Genomic DNA, 21235 nt, shown 5'->3' on the forward strand with positions numbered 1-21235 from the left:
AGGAATGAGGATGTCCCAGAAAAGAAAAAGGAAGAATATCTGGCTTAAAGGAAAGGATGTATCCAATTGAGAGAACAAATGAGAATATCATTGTCAGAAACTAAAAAGGAGAAGAAAGTATGAACAGAATTAATTTTGTGAAAACACAAATAGGAAACATTTTACGATCTACAGATTAAAATCTACCATTCTCAAATTTAGGTCAATAAAGAGATGGTGAAAATAAATATGAACACATACATGAATCTGTATTTTGTTTTGGGTTACTCCAGGGGTACCTGGGAGACAGAGCAGTGCCAAGATCAAACCCCGGCTTCCTCATGCCATGCCTGTGCTCCAGAGAAGGTAAGAACTTTTGTAGGTTTACTTAAATCTGAATTATTTTAGGGGGATGAGAGGATGTTGGGCTATACCCACAGTGCTCAGGGGCTAGTCCTGGTTCTGTACTCAGGAGTAACCCCGGGCACAACTTGGGAGACCATATGCTGTGGCGAGAACTGAACCAGGATTGGCTGCATGCAAGGCAAGGACCATAACTGTTGTATGCGCTCTCCAGCCCCTTAAAACCAAACTAAAGGGGCAGTGTGGTGGTACAATGGACAGGGCACTTGCCTTTCCTGTAGCCAGCCCAGGTTCAATCTCCAGCACCACACGGGGTCCCCCCAGGAGTACCCCACCAGGAGTGATCCCTGGGCATAGCCAGGTGTGGCCCTAAAACAAAAGCCAAATAAAAAAAAAACTGAATTAAGCCCCCTCTTTTTTTTCTCTGAAAGGTAGCTGGTTCTAAAACTACATGTGACTATGTGCCAATAAACATTACATTAAAAATGTCACAAAATTTTTGTAAAAATTACTTCTTTACAGTTTCAAACATACCATAGGACTCTCTCACTCCAATGACCAACTGAGAATCAAAAGCTTCTCCCAATCTCTCAGCATGTACTAGCTTCATTGCGCTATCTTGGAGTCTGTTTTTAATATTTGAGAAGATCGACTCATTCCATGTATCAAGCATGAGCTAGGGGGGGAAAAAAGGGACAAAATAGGCAATTATTTTAATGATGATTATAACCAGTACCACATACACAGAAAATAATTTTTAATACGTTTGGGAGTCACGGGCTGGAGCGATTGCACAGTGGGTAGGACATTTGCCTTGCAAGCAGCCAACATAGCCGACCCGAGTTCTATTCCTCCGCCCCCTCAGAGATCCCAGCAAGCTACCGAGAGTAACTCACCCGCACAGTAAAGCCTGGCAAGCTACCCGTGACCTATTCGATACGCCAAACACAGTAACAACTGTCACAATGGAGACGTTAATGGGCCCGCTCGAGCAAATCGATGAACAACGGGAGGACAGTGACAGTGACAGTGGGAGTCTGTGCTTGGATTACCCCTGGCAGTGCTTGGGAGACCATACGCAGTGCCAGGATTGAATTTGGGTCAGCCAGCTGCAAGGTAAGCACTTGACCTCCTGTATTATCTCTCTGTCCCTTCAAAATTCTTGAGTACAAACAATAAAACAACCAAATTTTGGCCTGACTTCACTTGGGAAGCAGTGAATTTAAATTTTGTAAATAAGTGGTAAAAATGATAAAGAACATGGGTTTCTGCTTATCAGACAGTTGGGTTTGAATTCCAGCTGCTATTTACTGCTTGTTTTGGCATCTGTTATGTAAAGAAAATAGTACAAATTTTGAGTGATTACTGTAAAAATTAAAAATGGAATATGGAAAATGTTCTTGGCGAAGATAAATTTCAGAAACATGGGTGTGTGATCAGAATGCTCAAATGCATGTCTGTTCTAACAGTATCAAAATACTATTTAAAGAGCCAGAGCATTCTCCTTGCATGCAGCCAATCTGGGTTCGATCCCCACCATCCTATTTGGTCCCCTAGGCTTTGCCAGGAGTGATCCTGGAGCACAGAACCAGTAGTCAGCCCCAAGTGCCTCCAGGTGTGGCTCAAAAACAAACAAAACAGGAACTTGTATTTATAGATTACAAAAAGAATCAACCACATTTTGTTTAAAATATACATAAACTCAATTATTTATTTGTCCATTATTTGGGGACATTTCCCAAATAGCACTGCCAGCCCAGAACCCCTCCCAGCAATTTGTGGTCAGCCAGGCCTGACAGGCAAATGTGAGAGGGTCTCAGGACGAGGGGCTGCTTCGACAATGCGATACTGGGGATATCCAGAGCCACCCTAGCTGTGCTCAGGGGTCTTCAGGGCCAAATCCGGCAGAGTTCAGAAGACTCAGTGGGACTCGGGGGGCCATATGGTGCTGAAGATTGAACTGGGCAGGGACATATGCAAGGTACGTGACAAAACCCATGTAACTATCTCCCTGGTCCCATAAGGTCACTGAAATGATGGAAAACGGTCTACATGTATTTTTGAGTATTCATCACAAGAAGTAACTATCAGAACCAGGAAGTATGGAGCAAAGCAGCATCAATAATGTTTGTTATGGGGCTGGAGCGGTAACACAGCGGGTAGGGCGTTTGCCTTGCACGCAGCCGACCCAGGTTCGATCCCCAGCATCCCATATGGTCCCCTAAGCACCGCCAGGAGTAATTCCTGAGTTCATGAACCAGGAGTAACCCCTGGGCATTGCCGGATGTGACCCCCCAAAAAAGCAAAAATAAATAAAAAATAAATAAAAATGTTTGCTACATACTAAAACCACTCTATCCACGCACAACTGTCCACATACAACTCATTTAATCCTCACAATCTAAATACAGGGCACAAAGAAAGCAACTTTTTCACATTTGATTAGCTTGTTAGTGGCAACACTGAAACTCAAATCTAGCAACTGTGGGCCCAGAACTTATGCTACTAATAGAGAATTCGGGGTGGAGAGACAGCATGGAAAGTAAGGTGCTTGTTTGGGAGCAGCGGACCAGGGTTTTGTGCCCAGCACCCGATATGGTCCCCCAAGTCTCACCAGAAGTGATTCCTGAGCACAGAGCCAGGAGTAAGCCCTGAGCCAGCCAGATGTAGCCCAAAAACCATCAAAAAGGAAAGAAAAAGAGAGAAAAGGAAAGAATACAAAATTAAGTGATTCTCATTAAATGATGCTGACTGACTAGGAAACGGTAAAACATTAGGGAATGGGAAATTTAATTTTAAAAATTTTTTAATTAAAAAAATTTTTTTTGGTTAACCAAAAAATAAGAGAATACAAAAATAATTTAAGTGCAAATGAAAAGGCATCTAGAAAAAAATTTTTGAAGGAGGTAACCATCTCTCATATTATAGTTATGCCTATCACTGAGGAACCTTTCGAGATCTAAATGTCCAGTACTGCCATCAACAGCAGCATGAATTTTGTGACTGGCAGAGGTCAGTGATGCCAGAGCACTACCTGCTGAAGCTTGCCGCTAAAACCGTACAGCAAGTAATGAATTATTTAAAGTTCAAACGGCATTTTTTCACTTTTCGAATCCATAGTTCCCTAAGATTCTCATGATTTTATACACATATATAAAAGTATGTATGTAATATAAAATAAGTGAGAAGGATCTAGGTCAATGTTGATTAAAGAGTTAAAAGTGAACACTGAAACTTTCAGACAGAGCTGGGTTCTTTCTGTTAAATGATGAATTCTTTCTTGTGGAATTTTTTTGGGGGGAGGGGGGTGGGGTTCTCTCAGCATTACGCAGGACTTACTCCTGGCTTCGTGCCCAAGGATCACTACTGGTGGTGTTGGAGGATTGTATGGGGTGCCAGAGATTCAAACAAAGGTTTAGCTGCATGCCAAGGAAAGCACTTTACCCCTGTACTATCTCTCTCTAGCCCCAAAGATGAGATTTTTGGAAGAGAAAAAATTTAATTTATATGAAGGTAAAAAGTACAAGAAAAGAAGGAATAAAATACTGAAGACAAAACTAAGGAAAAAATAGGGATCAGAGGCTAGCGTAATTAACTTAGCATGCTTTGCAGGCTGGAAGCCCAGGCTTGACCCCTACATCACATGGTCCTCTGCTCACCACCAGTACCACCCCCATCCCTCATCCCAGCACAGAGTTGAGAGTAGCCCTTAGTACTGCCAGGTGTGACACAACAACAAAGAAAAATCTAAGGGAAAAAAGCAAAGGAGGTAATATTTGAAGACAAAGATCTACAGCTTAAGTCATGAAAGAGAACTGAAGCTTAAGTAGGTGAAAGGAAAAACTGAACGATAGGACAGCAGGTAGACGCTCGCTTTGCACATGACCAATCCAGGTTCGATCTCTGGCACCCAATGCGCAAAGGCAGGAGCAATGCTGGGTATAGACAACAACAACAACAAAACCCCAAAATACCCTTAACATATCTTTCAATAACAATACCAAATGCTGAGGCCTGGGGGATGGCTCAAGGGGCTAATACACACAATTTATGTATAAGAGAACCAAGTTGAATATCTGACACCACAGAGTCCCCTAGGCATCACTGGAGCGACCTGTGAATCAGGAGTAACACCCACTACTGGCCAGGTGTGACCCCAAACAAAATCAAATATACAAATAAAAACAGCCAGAGCGGTTGGAGTGATAACAAGGTTAAGGTGCTCCCCATGCATGCATCTGAACGTGGCTCAATTCCCAATCTCCGCAACCACTAGGGTCTCCCAGCAATACCAGTAGTGATCTCTGAGCACACTATTGGTTGAGGCCCAAAACAAACAAGTAAACTAACAAAGAACAACAGAACAGCGAGGATTGAAAAAATACTTATGTACTAAGTAGAGAAGTCCACTAAGGTTAAGCGACTTTGAAAAGTCTTCAAATAACCCTCCACTGGCCCAATGGTAGGGTAAAAACAGACTTACCTTTCGAACAATACTGTCTTCTACATTTGACTTTTTGTTACTGCCCTGTTTACCCATTAAAGTAATCTCTAGTTGACAAAAAGGCTTCGGTAAAATGTCACACTGCGTAAAGAATTTTCGCCACTCAACAATATATGCTTTTAGCAAAGCTGTATCATCTTGATGGCTCAGTACTCGCTGGGGAAAAAAAAAGAATCCAAACAACTTTTAAATCCATACGTTTTTTAAATAGTAATAACAATGACTTAAATGATAATATTCACGCCATGAATCTAAAATACCTTATTATACAAACACACTATGATCAAGTGAAAATTAAGCGTTCACTGATGTGTGATCATTTCTGTAAACACAGGCATTATTATGCCGTACACCTAGCATTACTGCAGGAATGCAGGGTACATGTCAGTTATGTCTCAAAAGACAAAATCAAGAGAGGCTGGGAAGAGAGTTCGAAGACTGGAGTACACGGCCCAGGTCCCAACCCCCAGCACTGTATGTTCCCCCACAATGGGCTCAAGCACCAAACCTCCAGGCCCAGTAATGCAGGGCAAGTTGCCAAAAATGGCCCCTGGGGCTTGCCAACCAGTGCTTGGGAGATCCTCCAAATAAACACCCCCCTGAGAACCCTAATATCACCCACCTACCCTCCCCTGCCTACTCCCTTCTCCCCAGCACTAAACAACCACTGTCTACATAATTAGCGCTTCCTTGTCAATTGGTTCTACTAGACTTTCCTTGGAAAGGGTCAGAGTATAGTCTCACTATTGAATTATCTGGCTCTAGTGTTTTCAGGGCTCATAAAGCTACAGTCTGTGTTGGTACATACTTTGGATCAGCCATTTTTATGGCTGAACGCTATTTTTTTTAATGGCTGAATACTATTTCATTGTGTACTCAATCACAGAAAAAACAAGTTTCAGTTTCCAACTGCTAGGCAGTTATTATAGAATAAGAGTTCTAGAGCCGGAATAATAGTACAAAGTGTCCGCTTGCCTTGCTCATAGCTGACCCAGGTTCCATCCCCAGCATCCTACTCTAAGGTCCCCGGAGTATCACCAGGAGTGATTCCCAAGTGTAGAGCCAGGAGCAACTCATGAGCATCAAAGCCCCACAAAAAAATACAGTAAAATAAAGAGTTCTAACAGACAACTTAGGTTAAAAAAAAAAAACACACTTTAATCTTCTAATTTTCCAACTTTCTTTTAAAGAAAAATAATCTCCTGGCCTTAGATCTTTCTTTGAGGTAGGAAGGCGTAGAAAATGATACCAGTTTAACTTGGAAAAACACTTTACCTCTGCATTAATTTTTCCCGAAAGTCAGAACTTAATAAAGGGGGCTGGAGCGATAGCACAGCGGGTAGGGCATTTGCCTTGCATGCAGCCAACAAGGCTGACATAGGTTTGATTCCCAGCACCCCAGATGGTCCCCTGAGCACTGCCAGGAGCAATTCCTGAGTGCATGAGCCAGGAGTAACCCCTGAGCACTGCCGGGTGTGACCCAAAAAGCAAAAAAAAAAAAGAATGTAATAAAGACAAAACTAGTTCTCACATGATTGACCGATACTAAGTAAGTTTGCCTTAATCTCTGTAATATTAAACTCTTATACATATTATACCAAGAGTGCTGAAAGTCAGCTCAGCAGCAGTGATGCAAAGTGTAGACTACACAGTTGGAGAAGTCTCTAGAATTGAAGAAAGTTACTACCAGCTTCAAAAGAAGTTTTAGTCATAAAAGAAAGACTTATTTGAACTGGTGCAACTAAAAAATAATGATGATGGGGACTTCTAGAACATCTACTAAAAGCTGATTTCTGTATGGAATTCCGGGGATCGAACCCCAGTCAGCCACATGCAAGGCAAGTGTCCGACCCGCTGTGCGATCTCTCTGTGCCCTCTTTATGGGACTTCTTAACTGAGAATGTTATTTCTTGATAAATGTCACTGAAGGGATAAAGCAGTAATTATTTTATTAAAAAGCATTTATCAAACATGTCAAAAAATCAATATTTTAAAATTACTTCAGGAATACCTATATTCAAACACCAGAAACCATGGTATTTCCTGATTAAATTCTTAAATTTAGTAGAAAGATGCAGAACTTACTGCCTGTGCTTGCTTAATGAACTCAAGAATATCTTCTTTTAAAGCTTGATGAATTTTTGCTGGGCCTTTATCATCCCAGAGACAGACAGCATGAACATCCCTGTAAAATTGAAATAATATATATTAACAATGAGACAGGGACACAGACAAAACTCACCGTAAGTTCTGTAATAGTAGCTTCCAGGAACCACGCCCAATCACACTAAAAGTGCTTGAATCTACTTCTAAGACCTAGGCATTCTTTGTAAGAACTCCCACACATATATTTGTTTCTATTTTTATCTTCTTGTCAGTTTTCTCCTTAAAGTTCTGTGACTTACTATACAAATTTTAAGTAATACAAGCATTTCATTTCCCAAAGTAAACTACCATAGTTTCTTGTGCAAGGACAAACAGAATTTTAATTATTTAATACAAATACATAAACCACTTTTTTTTTTAACTAGTCATTTAGGTGCCCAAGAGATAACTCAATGAACTGAAGTTCGTGCTTGGCATGTAGACAATCAGGGTTCCCATGCCCTGAGCTGGGAGTAGCCAGAGCGCCACTGGTGTGATCTCTCCAGCCCCTTTAAAAAACCCAACCTGTCATTTAAGTCTTATTAGTGACTCTCCTGATTTCAACACTTACACTTCAACTGCCAATGTTATGTCTCCTTTCTTTAAAAATGTTCTGAAAGTAATATTAAGAGTCCATGCCTCCCCAGTACCGACCTCCCTCGGTGTCCCTGCCACCTCAAACCAGGGCTGGAAGTCACATGCCAGCAGGGCTGAAACAGGAGGTCTCCTAAGGCCCGAGAACAGCTGGATAAAGGGCAAAGGAGCTCGAGGCCTTTTTTCTTTTAAACAATGTAGGAGTACTGAGCACTGCAATTTGTTCAAGCCATTGATTAAGTGATTGAACTGGGCATGAAATCCACATTACATTTTTTTTTTAATTTTTTTTTGATCACCGTGAAAGGTCAGAGTTACAAAGCTTTCATATTTGAGATTCAACCGTACAATAATGGAACACCCAATCCTCCACCAGTGCACATTTTCCACCACCCACATCTCAGTTAGCTTGAGGCCTTCCTGAGAAACTTTATCCAAGAATCAAACTGTCTTCCATGTAGACCAGTCTCAACTGTAAAATTAGATCTAAATCTGCAGCTCTATTCTCAAACTCCAGGTTAACTCTACTGTGGTTTTATTTATTATTATTATTATTATTATTATTTTTTGCATCAGAGAAGTCTCTCTTTCCTATTTAAAACACGGCTACTCACCACCATATAACAGATTATGCCATGAGTCTTAGCCTATTTTGGAGGGGATGGAGGCACACCCGGTGGTGCTCAGGATTTACTCCTGGCTCTGCACTCAGCAATTACTCCTGGTGGGCTTAGGGGACCTTACGGGGTGTCAGGGATATAATCCAGGTCATCCGCATACAAGGCAAGCACTCTACTGGCTTTACTCTCTCCATCCTTGAGTCCATGCCAAGTTTTACACACATTTTGAAGATCATATTCTAACATACCTGAGGAATATTATTTTCAAACTGGGCTGGAGCGAGAGCACAGCGGTAGGGCGTTTGCCTTGCACGCAGCCAACATGGCCGACCCAAGTTTGATTCCTCCGCCCCTCTCGGAGAGCCCGGCAAGCTACCGAGAGTATCTCGCCCGCACGGTAGAGCCTGGCAAGCCACCCCTGACGTATTCGATATGCCAAACACAGTAACAACAAGTCTTACAATGGAGACGTTACTGGACCCGCTCGAGCAAATCGATGAACAACGGGGAGGGCCTTTATTTATTTATTTATTTTACTCTTTAAGAGCTTCTATATCGCTCTCCCTAACTCTACTCCTTTCAATCCCTCCTTAGAAATAAACAAGTCTTTTATTTTGTTTTGGGGTCACACCCAGAGGTGCTCGGGGGACCACATGGGATGCTGGGGAATCAAAGCAGGGTCGGCCACATGCAAACCAAGCGCCCTCCACACTACGCTATTGCTCCAGCCCCAGAAATAAGTCTTAATTTGTTGTTGGTTGGTTTTTTTTTTGCAAATTTTACAGTATGCACCATAATTTCTGAAATTTCTATGAAAATTATCAATAATTTTTTCACTTAACATCAGTTCTAAAAGTTATTAACAGATGTATGTAGCTGTGTTCCCTGCACATTTTTCTGTTCTCTCATGTGGCACCCTCCAAAATAAAATCAAGAGCATTTTCTTGCGTACATAACCAAAATGCCTTAACAAGAGGCTTCAGTGGCAGGGAAACCCTTTGTGAGGTTTCACCCCAGTAGCGCTCAGGAGCCCAGGGCTCCACATTCAACCGACAGCAGGGTGATTCAGTACCTGAGCCCTGAGCGTTCACGTGCCCCATCAGCCCTGTGAGTTTCCTCCCCAGACCCAGGAAAGTTATTTGTAAATACTGGACTAGCTCAGATAAATCAGGGAGTTGGGGAGGGTGAGAGGAAGGGAGGAAGAGCTTTGCCAAGGCTCCAAGGAGACGGAGAGAAGGAATAGGAGATGGAAGAGATGAAAGTATTCCGAAGCTAAGAACACTGAACTCAATTAACGGTGCGATAGCTACTTGGTTATTTTGCTTACATAACCGGAAGTGATTTTCAACTGCCAGTGAGAAGAATGGCGCTCCTGCAGCTCGACAGAACGAAACGGGCTGAAAAGCAGAGCCGAGTGGAAAACAACTGCTAGTATTTGTCGGGGACTCCAGGATTTGTCTTCTCTCCCCTCCGCTCCAGGCACGTTAGTTTCCTATCTCAGGGGAGGAGGTTCACCCTGCCTTCAATTTTAAAAGCTGACTAGGTAAAGTCTAGTAGATTCTGGGGGCTGGAGCGATAGCACAGTGGGTAGGGCGTTTGCCTTACACACGGCCGACTCAGGTTCGATTCCCAGCATCCCATATGGTCCCCCGAGCACCGCCAGGAGCGATTCCTAGGTGCATGAGCCAGGAGTAACCCCTGTGCATCACCGGGTGTGACCCAAAAAGAAAAAAAAAAAAAGACTAGTAGATTCAAAATAAGTTCCCTTCAGATATTTAAAGAAAATGCTTTTGTTGTTGTTATTGTTGTTTTTTGGGTCACACCCAGTGATGCTCAGGATTTACTCCTGGCTCTGCCCTCAGGAATTATTCCTGCAGTGTTTGGGGGACCATATGGGATGCCGAAGTTGAACCCAGGTTGGCGGCACGCAAGGCAAGAGCCCTACCTGCTGAACGATAGCTCTGGCCCCATTAAATAAAATGCTTTATCAACTTCCTTTATCCAGTTTAGGCAATGAGAAAGCCAGAACAATCTGTCTAAAAGACCTGCTGTTTTCTTCTTCTGCAAGTAATCTCACGCTATTCTTTATTAATGACCTGAATAGAGTACTTTATATCCTCAGCAGTGCTTAGGGAATCAATTATATGGTATCAGGAATCAAACCCAAGGCATATAACACATTTGCCCCAGCCCTTTGAGCCATCTCTCTGGTCCCAGAAACAGGAATATTTGGGGGAGTGATGAAAAACACTCCCAGTGGGGCTTGGGAGCGACATGGTGGGGGCGCTAGAACTCTGGGTTCAAAGCATGCGTTCCAGAGGTTGGGGAGATAGTACAGTGGGTAAGACACTGGCCCTGCATGTAACTTGGCCCTGACCCAAGTTCGAGTCCCAGCATTCCATATGGTGCCCCTAAGCACCACCAAGAGTAATTCCTGAGTGCGGAGTCGGGGTGAGCCCTGAGCACTGCCAAGTGTGGCCCCAAAACGAACAAACAAAAAAAAGCAGGCATTCCAGTCCGCGGAGTCATCTCCCCAGCCCAGAAGTAGAATCATGCGTCTTCCATAAGCCTGCACCAACACAGTCTTCCAAATGAGATCCGTCCTCTGAGGGCCCAGCAATCAGCCTTAGTCTCCTGATAGTCACAGCCCTACGCAGGTTCCCACCAAGGTGCACAATCACTGGTCCTTTGTGCCAGAATGAAGCTTCGCATCTTCTAAACCATAAAGCCCAGACTTCTGCTTGAGACTTCTCCCTCTGAGGAAAGCAAGCTAACAGCTGACACTGTCTATCTTGAGAAGGGTGCCCCAGTATGGGACAGGGCAACTTGTGAATGATGAGACAGCCAACACTCATGGGGGTGAGACGGAAAGATTTCAAAGTCAGAGATGAATTTCAGCCTCAGTCACATGGCAAGAATTTGACCATAATCTGGAAGTCCCAGAGTTGAAACAATCCAGTGAAGCTGCTACCAGAACCCTGAGTCCCCAAATAGTGAGATAATAAAGGTTAAGATAATCTGTGTTAAAATGCTAAGTTTTAGCTGAATTTTTTTTCAAAAGCTGCATTTTTTAAATGCAACAACAACTAATGCACAGCGATACGTTACAGAAGGCAGGAAGGGCCAGAAAGAGTGTGCAAAGGGCTGGCTTTGATCCCGGACAAGACATGCTCCATGCATGGCTGGGGATGACCCCAAGCACTAAGCTAGGAGTAGCTGCTCTGAGTACTGCTGGAGATGATCCAAAAACAAATGAAAACAAAAAGGCAAAGAGACAAACGATCACCGTGACCATTCAGATGAGACCATGAGGAAAGACACAAGGCTAGGAAGAAGTCTAAGGGCTAAGCAAGCATCTCTGACAAGAATCCACAGCTCGGGAGCCCGGAGAGCTGCCATGTCTGCATGCAGAGGGCCTGACTCCATCCCTGACCATAGGATGCAACACTGCTTGCCCCTAGCTCTGCTAAACCAGGAGGAGGGTAGCTTCTAGATTTCTGGCTTGAGACTCTGAGCACCTCATTATAAATTTGGAGTACTGACAGAACTTGAAAAAAAAAAGACACAGGAAATAACTTAGGGGTGTGAATGTGGAACTTCAAATCAGGACAGTATTCTGGATTTCTTTTGGAGATTTGAGACCCCAGGAGGGAGGGAAGGAAAGGGGAAAGGGAGGGGGGGAGGAGGGAGGAAGAGAAAGGTCCGGAAAACTGAGTCAGCTAGATGAGGCTGAGAAGAAATGAAAGAAAGACCAAGAGAAAGCAGGATCATGAAAACTCAGCAACAAGGACATTTAGAAAAACTATTTAAAACAAATTTAATTAAAATGAACATCTAAGGGGCTGGAGTGACGGTACAGCGGGTAGGGCATTTGCCTTGTATGTGGCTGATACTAGCTTGATCCCCAGCACTCCTCAGAGTCCCCCAAAACTGCCAGGGGTGATCCCTGATCACAGAGTCAGAAGTAACCCCTGCGCACTGCAGGTGTGGCTCCAAACCAACAAACTGAAACCAAATTAAAACAGACCAAGAAAGAAAGAAAGAAAGAAAGAGAGAGAGAGGAAGGAAGGAAGGAAGGAAGGAAGGAAGGAAGGAAGGAAGGAAGGAAGGAAGGAAGGAAGGAAGGAAGGACGGACGGACGGACATCTAGGGAGATGGTTCAAAGGATTAGTGCAAAGGCTTTGCACGTGGGAGGCCGGCGTTAATCACTGGCACTGCATGGTCCCGGAGAATCACCAGCGGTGGTCAAAAGCCAAGAGTCAAAAAATTAAAAAATAAAAACAAATTATCCATGAAGGTCTTACTGAGAACAATTTCTTATTTAATTCTGGTATCAATTTCACACTCCAGCTATCTTCAGCTGTAGGAGGAGCTGACCCTCTTCAGGATACCGGGGGTGTTCATGGGGGTGGTAGGGTTTCCGTGCATCAATATAGCGAGGTAAGGGGAGCACATGGGGCGTTTACCTAATGCCACAGGGAATGAGCAGCCCACAGTGTGCACCACAGTCTTCACTAACCAATCAAGGAGTGCCAACGGCACCCTGACTGAGATGCAGTGACACAGCTCATGAGAAAGGAGGTGCTCAGAGTCGACGCGGCTTAATATTAACATACAGTTTTAGAACCTCTGGGTTAGAAATATGAGAGCAATCTCAATGCTCCTCATCAGTGTGGTCACAGGTTAGAATGTAGAAATATGCAGATGCAGTTCATCCAATTTTGACATACAGGAATGTTTCACCTACCAGGTACTACAAACTGAGCTGTCAGGAGACTGATCCCAAGGAGATCAAGGATATTTTCAAAATTATGTGCTGTGGGCACCAGATTGGATGGGATGTAACGCAGAAGACAACCAATCTTGACTCACAACAAATAAACACGTAAGTCCTTACCTGTAACAACATCTTAGTGATCTCTTAAACAAGGGCTTAATGGTTCCATTCTCCGGGGTGAGATAAAACAAAATCTCTACTAACTTTCTTCTAAGTAAACATTTTTTGATTATTCTTTTAGCAAATTATTTATAATGAGCAATATAAAATAAATTGTTGAGGGCCTGCTTTGGGGGCAGGCTAAGGGGTGGTTGGGAAAACTGGAAATAATGGTGGTGGCACTGGTTTTAGAATACTGAATGTCTGTAACGAATCATCATGAACAACTTTGTAAAAAATAATGAATAATAATAAAATGACAAACCAGGAAAAAAAAATCATGTGCTGTGCAGGGCTAGAATGACAGTCCAGAAGGCAGGCATTTGCACTGCATGTGGCTGACCCAGGTTCGACCCCTGGCATCTGAAATAGTCCCCTGAGCAGGAGAAAGTCCTGAGCACCACAAGGTATGACCTAAAAACCAAAGGGGAAAAAAGTGCTGAGTGCTGGAGACAATACAGGAGGCCTAGTAGTTGCCCAGTATGTGGGGGCTCTCCTGGTTCAAATACCCAGCACCACACACAGTCCCCCAAGCACTGCCTGAGAAGACCAGAAATAGGCCCTGAGCACTGCTGGGTACGGCCCCAACACCACGCCCCATCAGCCTCCTGCAAAGAAATAAGTATATGAAGCGCCGAGGCCACCAACCTGGAGCAAGTACGAGGTTTTGATTATTTTATACTATGCTCCTTTTCCCAACTGGAAACACAGAGATAATACTGCCCGCCCCCCCCATACACACACACACACACACACACACACACACACACACACACACACTCGCATTCTCTAGAAATAATCTTCATAGAAAAGTTTCATGATTCAACAGATAACATTTTGGATAAACCTGGAAGTGGGGGAACGGCAGGGGAAGAGGAGGAGTTTTGGAGGAGTGAAAAGAACCCCAGTTGCTCTCTGAGGCTGTAGCCACTGTGACTCCCCTCACGCCCGGGCAGTCTGGCCAGTACTGCCCACCCACCAGCACATCAGCATCACCCACGCAGAGCACAATGCCAGGGATTTGGATCTGCACCGTAAACAAATGCAGAGTTACACTCTCCCCCATGCTGATGCTGAAGGAGGGTTCTATTCGTGCACCCCAGATGGGATCTAATTCCCACCCCTTTTGCTATCAGCGAGGGGATTTAAATCTGACCTGAGAACTGAAAACCAAGTCTGCAAAACGGATGATATTTACTCTTATTTTCACCTGTTGGTGTTCTCTGGGGAAAGACAGACATAATAAACACAAGAAATCTCCAGATACACTTTGGAGGCCTAAAAAACAGCTTCCAATAGCACGGTGGGTAGGGCGTTGGCCTTGCTCGCAGCTGACCCGGGTTCGACTCCCAGCATCCCATATGGTGCCCTGAGCACCGCCAGGGGTAATTCCTGAGCGCAGAATCAGGAGAAACCCCTGTGCATTGCCGGGTGTGACCCAAAAATAAAAAAAATTAAAATAAAAAAAATAAAAAACAGCTTCCAATTGCTAATTTCTTGGGAAAGCAAGGTCTGACCTGGAGAAGTGGATGGCTTCCTCATCTATTTTTAATTCTTTTTTCTCTTGTGTGCGTATTTTTGAGTGGATCAATTTGGTTTCTAAGACTGACAAGAGGATAAAAAGGAGGGGCCAGAGAAACATTCTGCATGAAGGAAGTCCGGGTTCACTTTCCAGCACTATATAGTCCGCAGAGGACTGCCTGGAGTAACAAGCCCCAAGCACTGAGTGTGGACCAAATACAAAAAATAGTAACAGTAATAATAATAATAACATTACACAGCGGAAGGGCGTTTGCCTTGCATGCGGCAGCCAGCGCGGCTGAGCCGGGTTCAACTCCTCCACACCCCCTCAGAGAGCCCAGCAAGCTACCAGGAGTATTTCGCCCTCAGGGCAAAGCCTGGACCGCTACCTTATTCCATATGCCAAACACAGTAACAACAAGTCTCAAAATGGAGACGTTACTGGGCCCGCTCGAGCAAATCAATGAACAATGGGAGGGCAGTGTTTGTATTTGTTTGAATATATAATATTATAAACAATATATTATAAATATAAAGTTTATAATTTATAGTTATAATCTATATTGGGCTGGAGCAACAGCACAGCGGGTAGGGCGTTTGCCTTGCACGCAGCCGACCTAGGTTCGATTCCTCCGTCCCTCTCGAAGAGTCCAGCAAGCTACCAAGAACATCCCGCCTGCACAGTAGAGCCTGGCAAGCTCCCCATGGCGTATTCAATATGCCAAAAACAGTAACAAGTCTCACAATCTGTTGTGAGATGTTACTAGTGCCCGCTTGAGCAAATCGATGAACAACGAGAGAACAAGACAGTGCCATCATAATTTATAGTTATAATCTATATTATAAATTATTGCAATAATTAGAAATTATTATATATTAGAATAGAGATAAAAATTCTTGTTACCTCTTAAAACAAGACAGGTCTTGGTTTTGCTGTGCTGAAGAAAAGTTGTTGGCTTTCTGGGACCCCTTAATTCACAGATCCTAATTGCCTGGATGAACTCCTTAATTCAAAGATTCTAATTGCCCGGATGAACTCAAGTCTAAGACCTAATACTGTCTGTTCTGTCGCTGTTTCAAGCTCAACACCAGCAGGCATATGCGAAATGGGCAGGACTTGAACTCAGGACTGGAAGACTGAAGACAGCTTTTTTTTTTTTTTTTTTTTTATTTATTTTTTTTTTTTTTTGAAGACAGCTTTTGCGGAAGCTTACTTTGAAAACTTTTGTAGTAGGTAACAGTGGGGCAAATTGGAATATGAAGCTCTGAAGCCATACTCCTGAAAACTCTAGTATTACAAAGCAATGGTAAATCAATACATTGTGTTAACAGATAAAAGCATCAATAAAATGTCCTTTATGTTAGCATAGTTAAAATTAAGGAATTACTTACGAAAATAGATCAAACCACTGCTGTTTTGTAACGGATTCCTGGCGTAAAAGCTTCAAAACAATTGGACGCATGAAATCCCATTTGTCTTCAAACTGAAGGGAACCTTTATTCTTAAAAAAAAAAAAAAATTACTTAATTGAAGTTAATTGAAAGTATCAGTATTTTCTTATTTTAAGCGATAGAGAAATGCAAGGTGAAGTATAAAGAATTCATTTTCCATAAAGGAATCTCTAGCAGCTTGATCAGGGATCAAAGAAGAGAAAATTAAAGATACAAAGTGCCTCATGAAGACTGGTCCCACCTGAAGGTAAGGTCTAACGCTGGCCCTGGCCTGAGAAGCCAGGTTTGCCTGTGAGTCTTAGGGCACACTGTATCACAATACAAGAATATCCAGGCATTCTAACCAGAGAATACAGTGCAAGAAATCCTTAAAAATATCAAATATTACCCAATTAAAGAAGCATTATTTCAAAAGAATGATGCCTTGTACCCATGCTTCATAGAGCAGAAAAGCAAAACAATGCTTTAGTATGAGGGAGGGGGAACAGTCATCAACCTGTTACATTGGGAGAAAGAAGGAACCAGAGGTGTTATGTCATTGGTACTATTCCTCTTCAAGATTAGCAGGCCACATGACTTGTTTAGATGAATGGATTTAAACTTTAGCTGAAATTCTTCGAACACCAAACCCTGTACGAAACCCACTGTATCTTCACTGTATGCCCCCTGGTGAGGATGATGCCCGCTTGTCTAAGGTGAGGTCTAAGCTGACTGATGAGATAAAGCAGAAGAAGAGCTTCTAAACAGACTAATGAGAACCTACATCCAGTCACGAGTGCAGTGGATACACGTGTAGCCTTTTAAAACCTACCTAAGTTCCCAATAAAGCCTATTTCCATTAGACATTCTGACCATTTAGAAAATTAAACATATAAATCCTGCAGTTAAAAAACAAAAAGGCACAGAAAATTAAATAGGTATTTTAAAATAAAGTAAAAACTGGTTAGGCTCTGAAATTTATGACAAAGTAACAGGAAACTCATCTTGGTTCTCCTGTGTGATGAAATATTCAAGGCAAACTATATAAACACTACTCCCTAATACTCAATTAAAGGAAGAATTTAATAATTGACTGCTTTCTATTAAAAATTTATGACTAATTAAAAAATTATGCCCACGAAGTTATGTGGCTTATTCTTTGCTAACCTTGAGCGAGGATCATTAAATCATAACTAAGCAGCAGGATACTGAACTTACTATTCACCAAAGAGAATGCCTTATTAATAAGTGAAGGGATCTTCAAATCATGAAGCCTGATTCACAAATATGTCCTTTAGCTAAATGAAGCCTACTTCAGCTCTATTAATTTGCAGCAGTCTCTAATTTTTTCATTATTACTCTTATTAGCAAGCCACTGAATGCAACCACTGCTAGTAATCTGGCATTTTCTCACCCACTGGCTCTTTTTTCCCCCAAGAGAATTTCGACAACTGTCATACCCAGACATAGCACAACTAAGTCCCTACTAGACACCCTTCCCAAACAGACCGGGGGATCACAAGGGGAGCCAATGAAGATATAATGGGGGGAGTATTCCAGGGAGAGAAACTGTGAAGACTGAAAAAGAAACCCTCCATGTACTGAAGCGAGAGCAAACACGAACAGAGAAAAGGAACAATGAAGAGGCGGAGAGACTGCACAGTGGGGAGAGCACTTGCCTTGCATGCCGCCAAACCCAGGCTGGATCCCCGTGCTCCATATGGTCCCCCGGCTCTGCCAGGTGTGATCCCTACATATAGAGCCAGGAATGAGCTCTGAGCACCACCGGGTGTAAACCCTTCCCCGTTTCCTCCCCCACCATATACACAAAATGGTATGGTGAGGGACAGGGGAGATCCAGCAACAGGCACATGCTTTGCATGGAAGAGTAAGATTCAATCCCTGGTATGCACGGTCAGGAACAACCATGGGCAGTGCCATGTAGTGCCAAACCACCACCCTCTCCCCGGCCTCTGAGAGAGAGAGAGAGAGAGGGAGAGAGAGAGAAACTGATAACTTGGACCAGGGTAGTATCGAAGGAGACAGCAGTTGAGACCTTATGTTTTAAAGGTGGTGCTGGGGCTGGAGCAATAGCACAGCGGGTAGGGCGTTTGCCTTGCACTCGGCCAACCTGGGTTCGATTCCCAGCATCCCATATGGTCCCCTGAGCACCGCCAGGAGTAACTCCTGAGTGCAGGAGCCAGGAGTAACCCCTGTGCATTGCCAGGTGTGACCTAAAAAAAGCAAAAAAACAAAACAAAAAAAAAAAACAAAAAAAAACACCATGTTAAAGGTGGTGCTAACAATACGTCTTGAGATCGCGCACCTGCGGCAAGTGAAAGGAGAAAAAGCATGACCCTAAAGTGTGTGTCCCATAAAGTTAATTCATAATGGGGGCCCACAAAATGGAGGCCATCGCAGTGGCCGGGCCTTCACCACAAAACTAACCCTAAGCTGGCCTGCTCTGAAAGGAACCTCTACCAAGGAAATCTAAAACCAATTAGAGCATTAGCTAACCTAACTTAGCCACCAAGAGCGGCCTTTCCAGGAACGCCTGGTCTCCCAGCTAAGCATGCCCAAACCAACACTCGCTACAACCTAAGCCCACCAGGAGTGATGCCTGAGCACAGCCCCTTCCCCAACACATACTTTAAAAAGGAGGAATGAGCACAAATGCGGGTACACTGACAGGCATATTACAGAGGATGGACGGTGAGGGAGGAGAGGGAGGAGATTCCTACTGCCCAGGCAGGTCAGCAGGAGCACAGGCGGGGAAGGCCAAGTACAATCACGGTCAGTCACGGTCACGGCCACACAGGTGCCAGGATGAGGGCGGTCCTCTCTAAGGGCTCAGTTCCTCAGTGACAGAAGAAGAGGAGGGAAAATGGGAATTCCAAGCGCAAAGGTGGGAGAGGACTGAGGACATGGCTGCAGTCACTGCACAAGCCGGGCACGCGGGAAACCCTGGGTCCGAGCCCCAGCAGCAGCCAGCCCCAAGCACAGCGAGGAGCAGCCCTGGAGGCACCTGTGAAAATAGCACAAAGGACAGTAACAACAGGGGAAAAACACAATACACACAGTGGGGGGCTCACACTCCGGGGTCGTGAATTTAAGGTGAAAAATATCAGGACTGTGTGTCTTCTCCCTGCACTAGTCAACTGCCCCCAGGTGCTGGCAATAAAATATGGAGACGGTTTTAAGCAGGCCGTGATTTCCCCGAGTGAAGGGTAGGAGGAAGGAGAGCAAGTGCATTAGAGTGAGCGATTATAAAGTCTGAGGTGAGACTATGCGCTGGGCGAGGGGGAGATGAAGTACAGGAGGGTGGTGAGAGACAGGCTTCTGCTTCCGTCCGAAAGGCCAGACCCACCCCGGCCCCCTCCCTGACCTAACACCAAAGCCAATGGGCATTGCAGGGCAGGCTTCCTTCCTGAAAGAGGAAACAACTGAGGGGAGCCCTACAAATGCTAGCCAGGAAGTGTTCCAGGGGAGAACCCCGAAAGTCTGGCAGTTTCACTAAGGTTCACAAAGCAGGAGTTCGGAGTCGGGGCGACAGAGGCAACGTGGCACAGAATGCTGGGGGTGGGTGGGTGGGGAGGGGGGCAGAAAGCATAGGGAAAGGGAGCTCTGCTGATACGAGGGACCCCAAGCCTTTCACTGACTACTGCCAAGCACAGGTGAGAAAGGGACGGGGCAAGACATAGTCGGGAGGTGACTGAGAAATGAACGGCTGGAGCCGAAACAGGGCTGGAAATTGCAGAAACGCCCCGTCAACACACCAGGCAGGGGCACAGTCCTCAGAAAGGTTTAAGATTTAGAGGGAACCAAAGCTGCACCCTGAATGCTACTGACACCCACTCAACAATGAATGGGTAGGCTTCACTTAACCGGCACAGCCAACTCCAAAAATCCCCTAAAGAAAAAGTTATAGCCAGCCAGTCCCTAATCCTAAAATTCACAATGTGTGACTTCAAATAAAAAATTACCAGCAGGAGATCAAAGAGGTAATACAGCAGGTCGGGTGCTTGCCTTTCATGCAGCCAACCCTGGTTCGCTCCCTGGCACCTCATATTGTCCCCTGAGCACTGCCAGGAGTGAGACAGCTAGGAGTAAGTTCTGAGCACTGCCAGGTGTGGCCAAAAAAAACAGAAGAAAGAAAGAAAGAAAGAAAGAAAGAAAGAAAGAAAGAAGAAAGAAAGAGACCAAGCAGGCAAAGAAACAGGAAAATATTTCCCATTACAACAAGCAAAACCCATTAAGAAAATAACCCGGAAGTGACCGTGATGATTGTCAACAATACTATTGAAACCAGCCATTACAAACGTACTACGCATATTCAAGGTAGAAGCAACCATGAACATCACAGAAACCCAAGATTCGGACAAGTGAGTATTAGTGCCAAAGGTCCAATCCCTGGTACCACACAGTCCCTAGGCACAGCCAGCAAAATCCAAGCACAGGGCCCCAATCAAGCACTGCCAAATGTGACCTCAAAACAAAACAAAATAATTAACAAGAGAGTGTGTGTGGGGGGGGCGGTCGGGGGAGAAGGGAAGATGTTTTTAATATAAAAATTCAAGAAGAGAGCAGGAACTAAAGCAATAGTACAGTGGGTAGGGTTTTTATCTTGAATATGGCCAAGCAGAGTTTGTTCCCTCGAACCCATGTCCCCTGTGACCACCAGGAGTGCTTCCTGAGTGCTGAGCCAGGAGTAATCCCTGAATATCACCAGGTGTGACCTCCCCATCCCCCAAAAAAATAAATTCAAGAAGAGGTTTTCTCCAGAATACGTAAAGATTCTAAAATATCAATAGGAGCTGTAGGGATAGAATGGTGAGTGGGGTGTTTGCCTTACATGCAGTCGACATGGGTTCAGTATCCAGCATCCCATATGGTTCTCTGTACACCACTAGGAGTAACTCCAGAGGGCAGAGCTGGGAGTAACTGGGTAAAGCTGGGTGTGGCCCAAACCAAAAAACAAAACAGCAATAGGACAAGTTATCAGTATGACATCTAAATGAAAACTGGCAAAACATTCGACCAGGTCTTCACAATCACCATATAAATGAAAAGGGATTTATCATCATTAATCATCAGGGAAACGCATAATAAAACCTGCAATAAGAGGCCAGAAAGACAGTACAG

At 44.1% G+C, this 21235-nt stretch overlaps 1 protein-coding gene across 1 annotated transcript in view; it reads right to left on the bottom strand.

Moving 5' to 3' along the window:
- Nucleotides 1-21235, bottom strand: part of CUL5 (cullin 5) — a 66813-nt gene that overhangs the window by 34141 nt on the left and 11437 nt on the right. The window contains exons 2-5 of the mRNA XM_056107523.1: nt 16055-16164; nt 6932-7031; nt 4826-5002; nt 877-1018 (exon numbers count right to left, since the gene is read on the bottom strand). Of these exons, the coding sequence (XP_055963498.1) occupies nt 877-1018; nt 4826-5002; nt 6932-7031; nt 16055-16164 (529 nt within the window). The remainder of the gene's footprint in view (nt 1-876; nt 1019-4825; nt 5003-6931; nt 7032-16054; nt 16165-21235) is intronic.

Source organism: Sorex fumeus, unplaced genomic scaffold, assembly GCF_029834395.1.
Source record: "Sorex fumeus unplaced genomic scaffold, SorFum_2.1 ptg000169l, whole genome shotgun sequence".
Lineage (NCBI taxonomy): Eukaryota > Metazoa > Chordata > Mammalia > Eulipotyphla > Soricidae > Sorex > Sorex fumeus.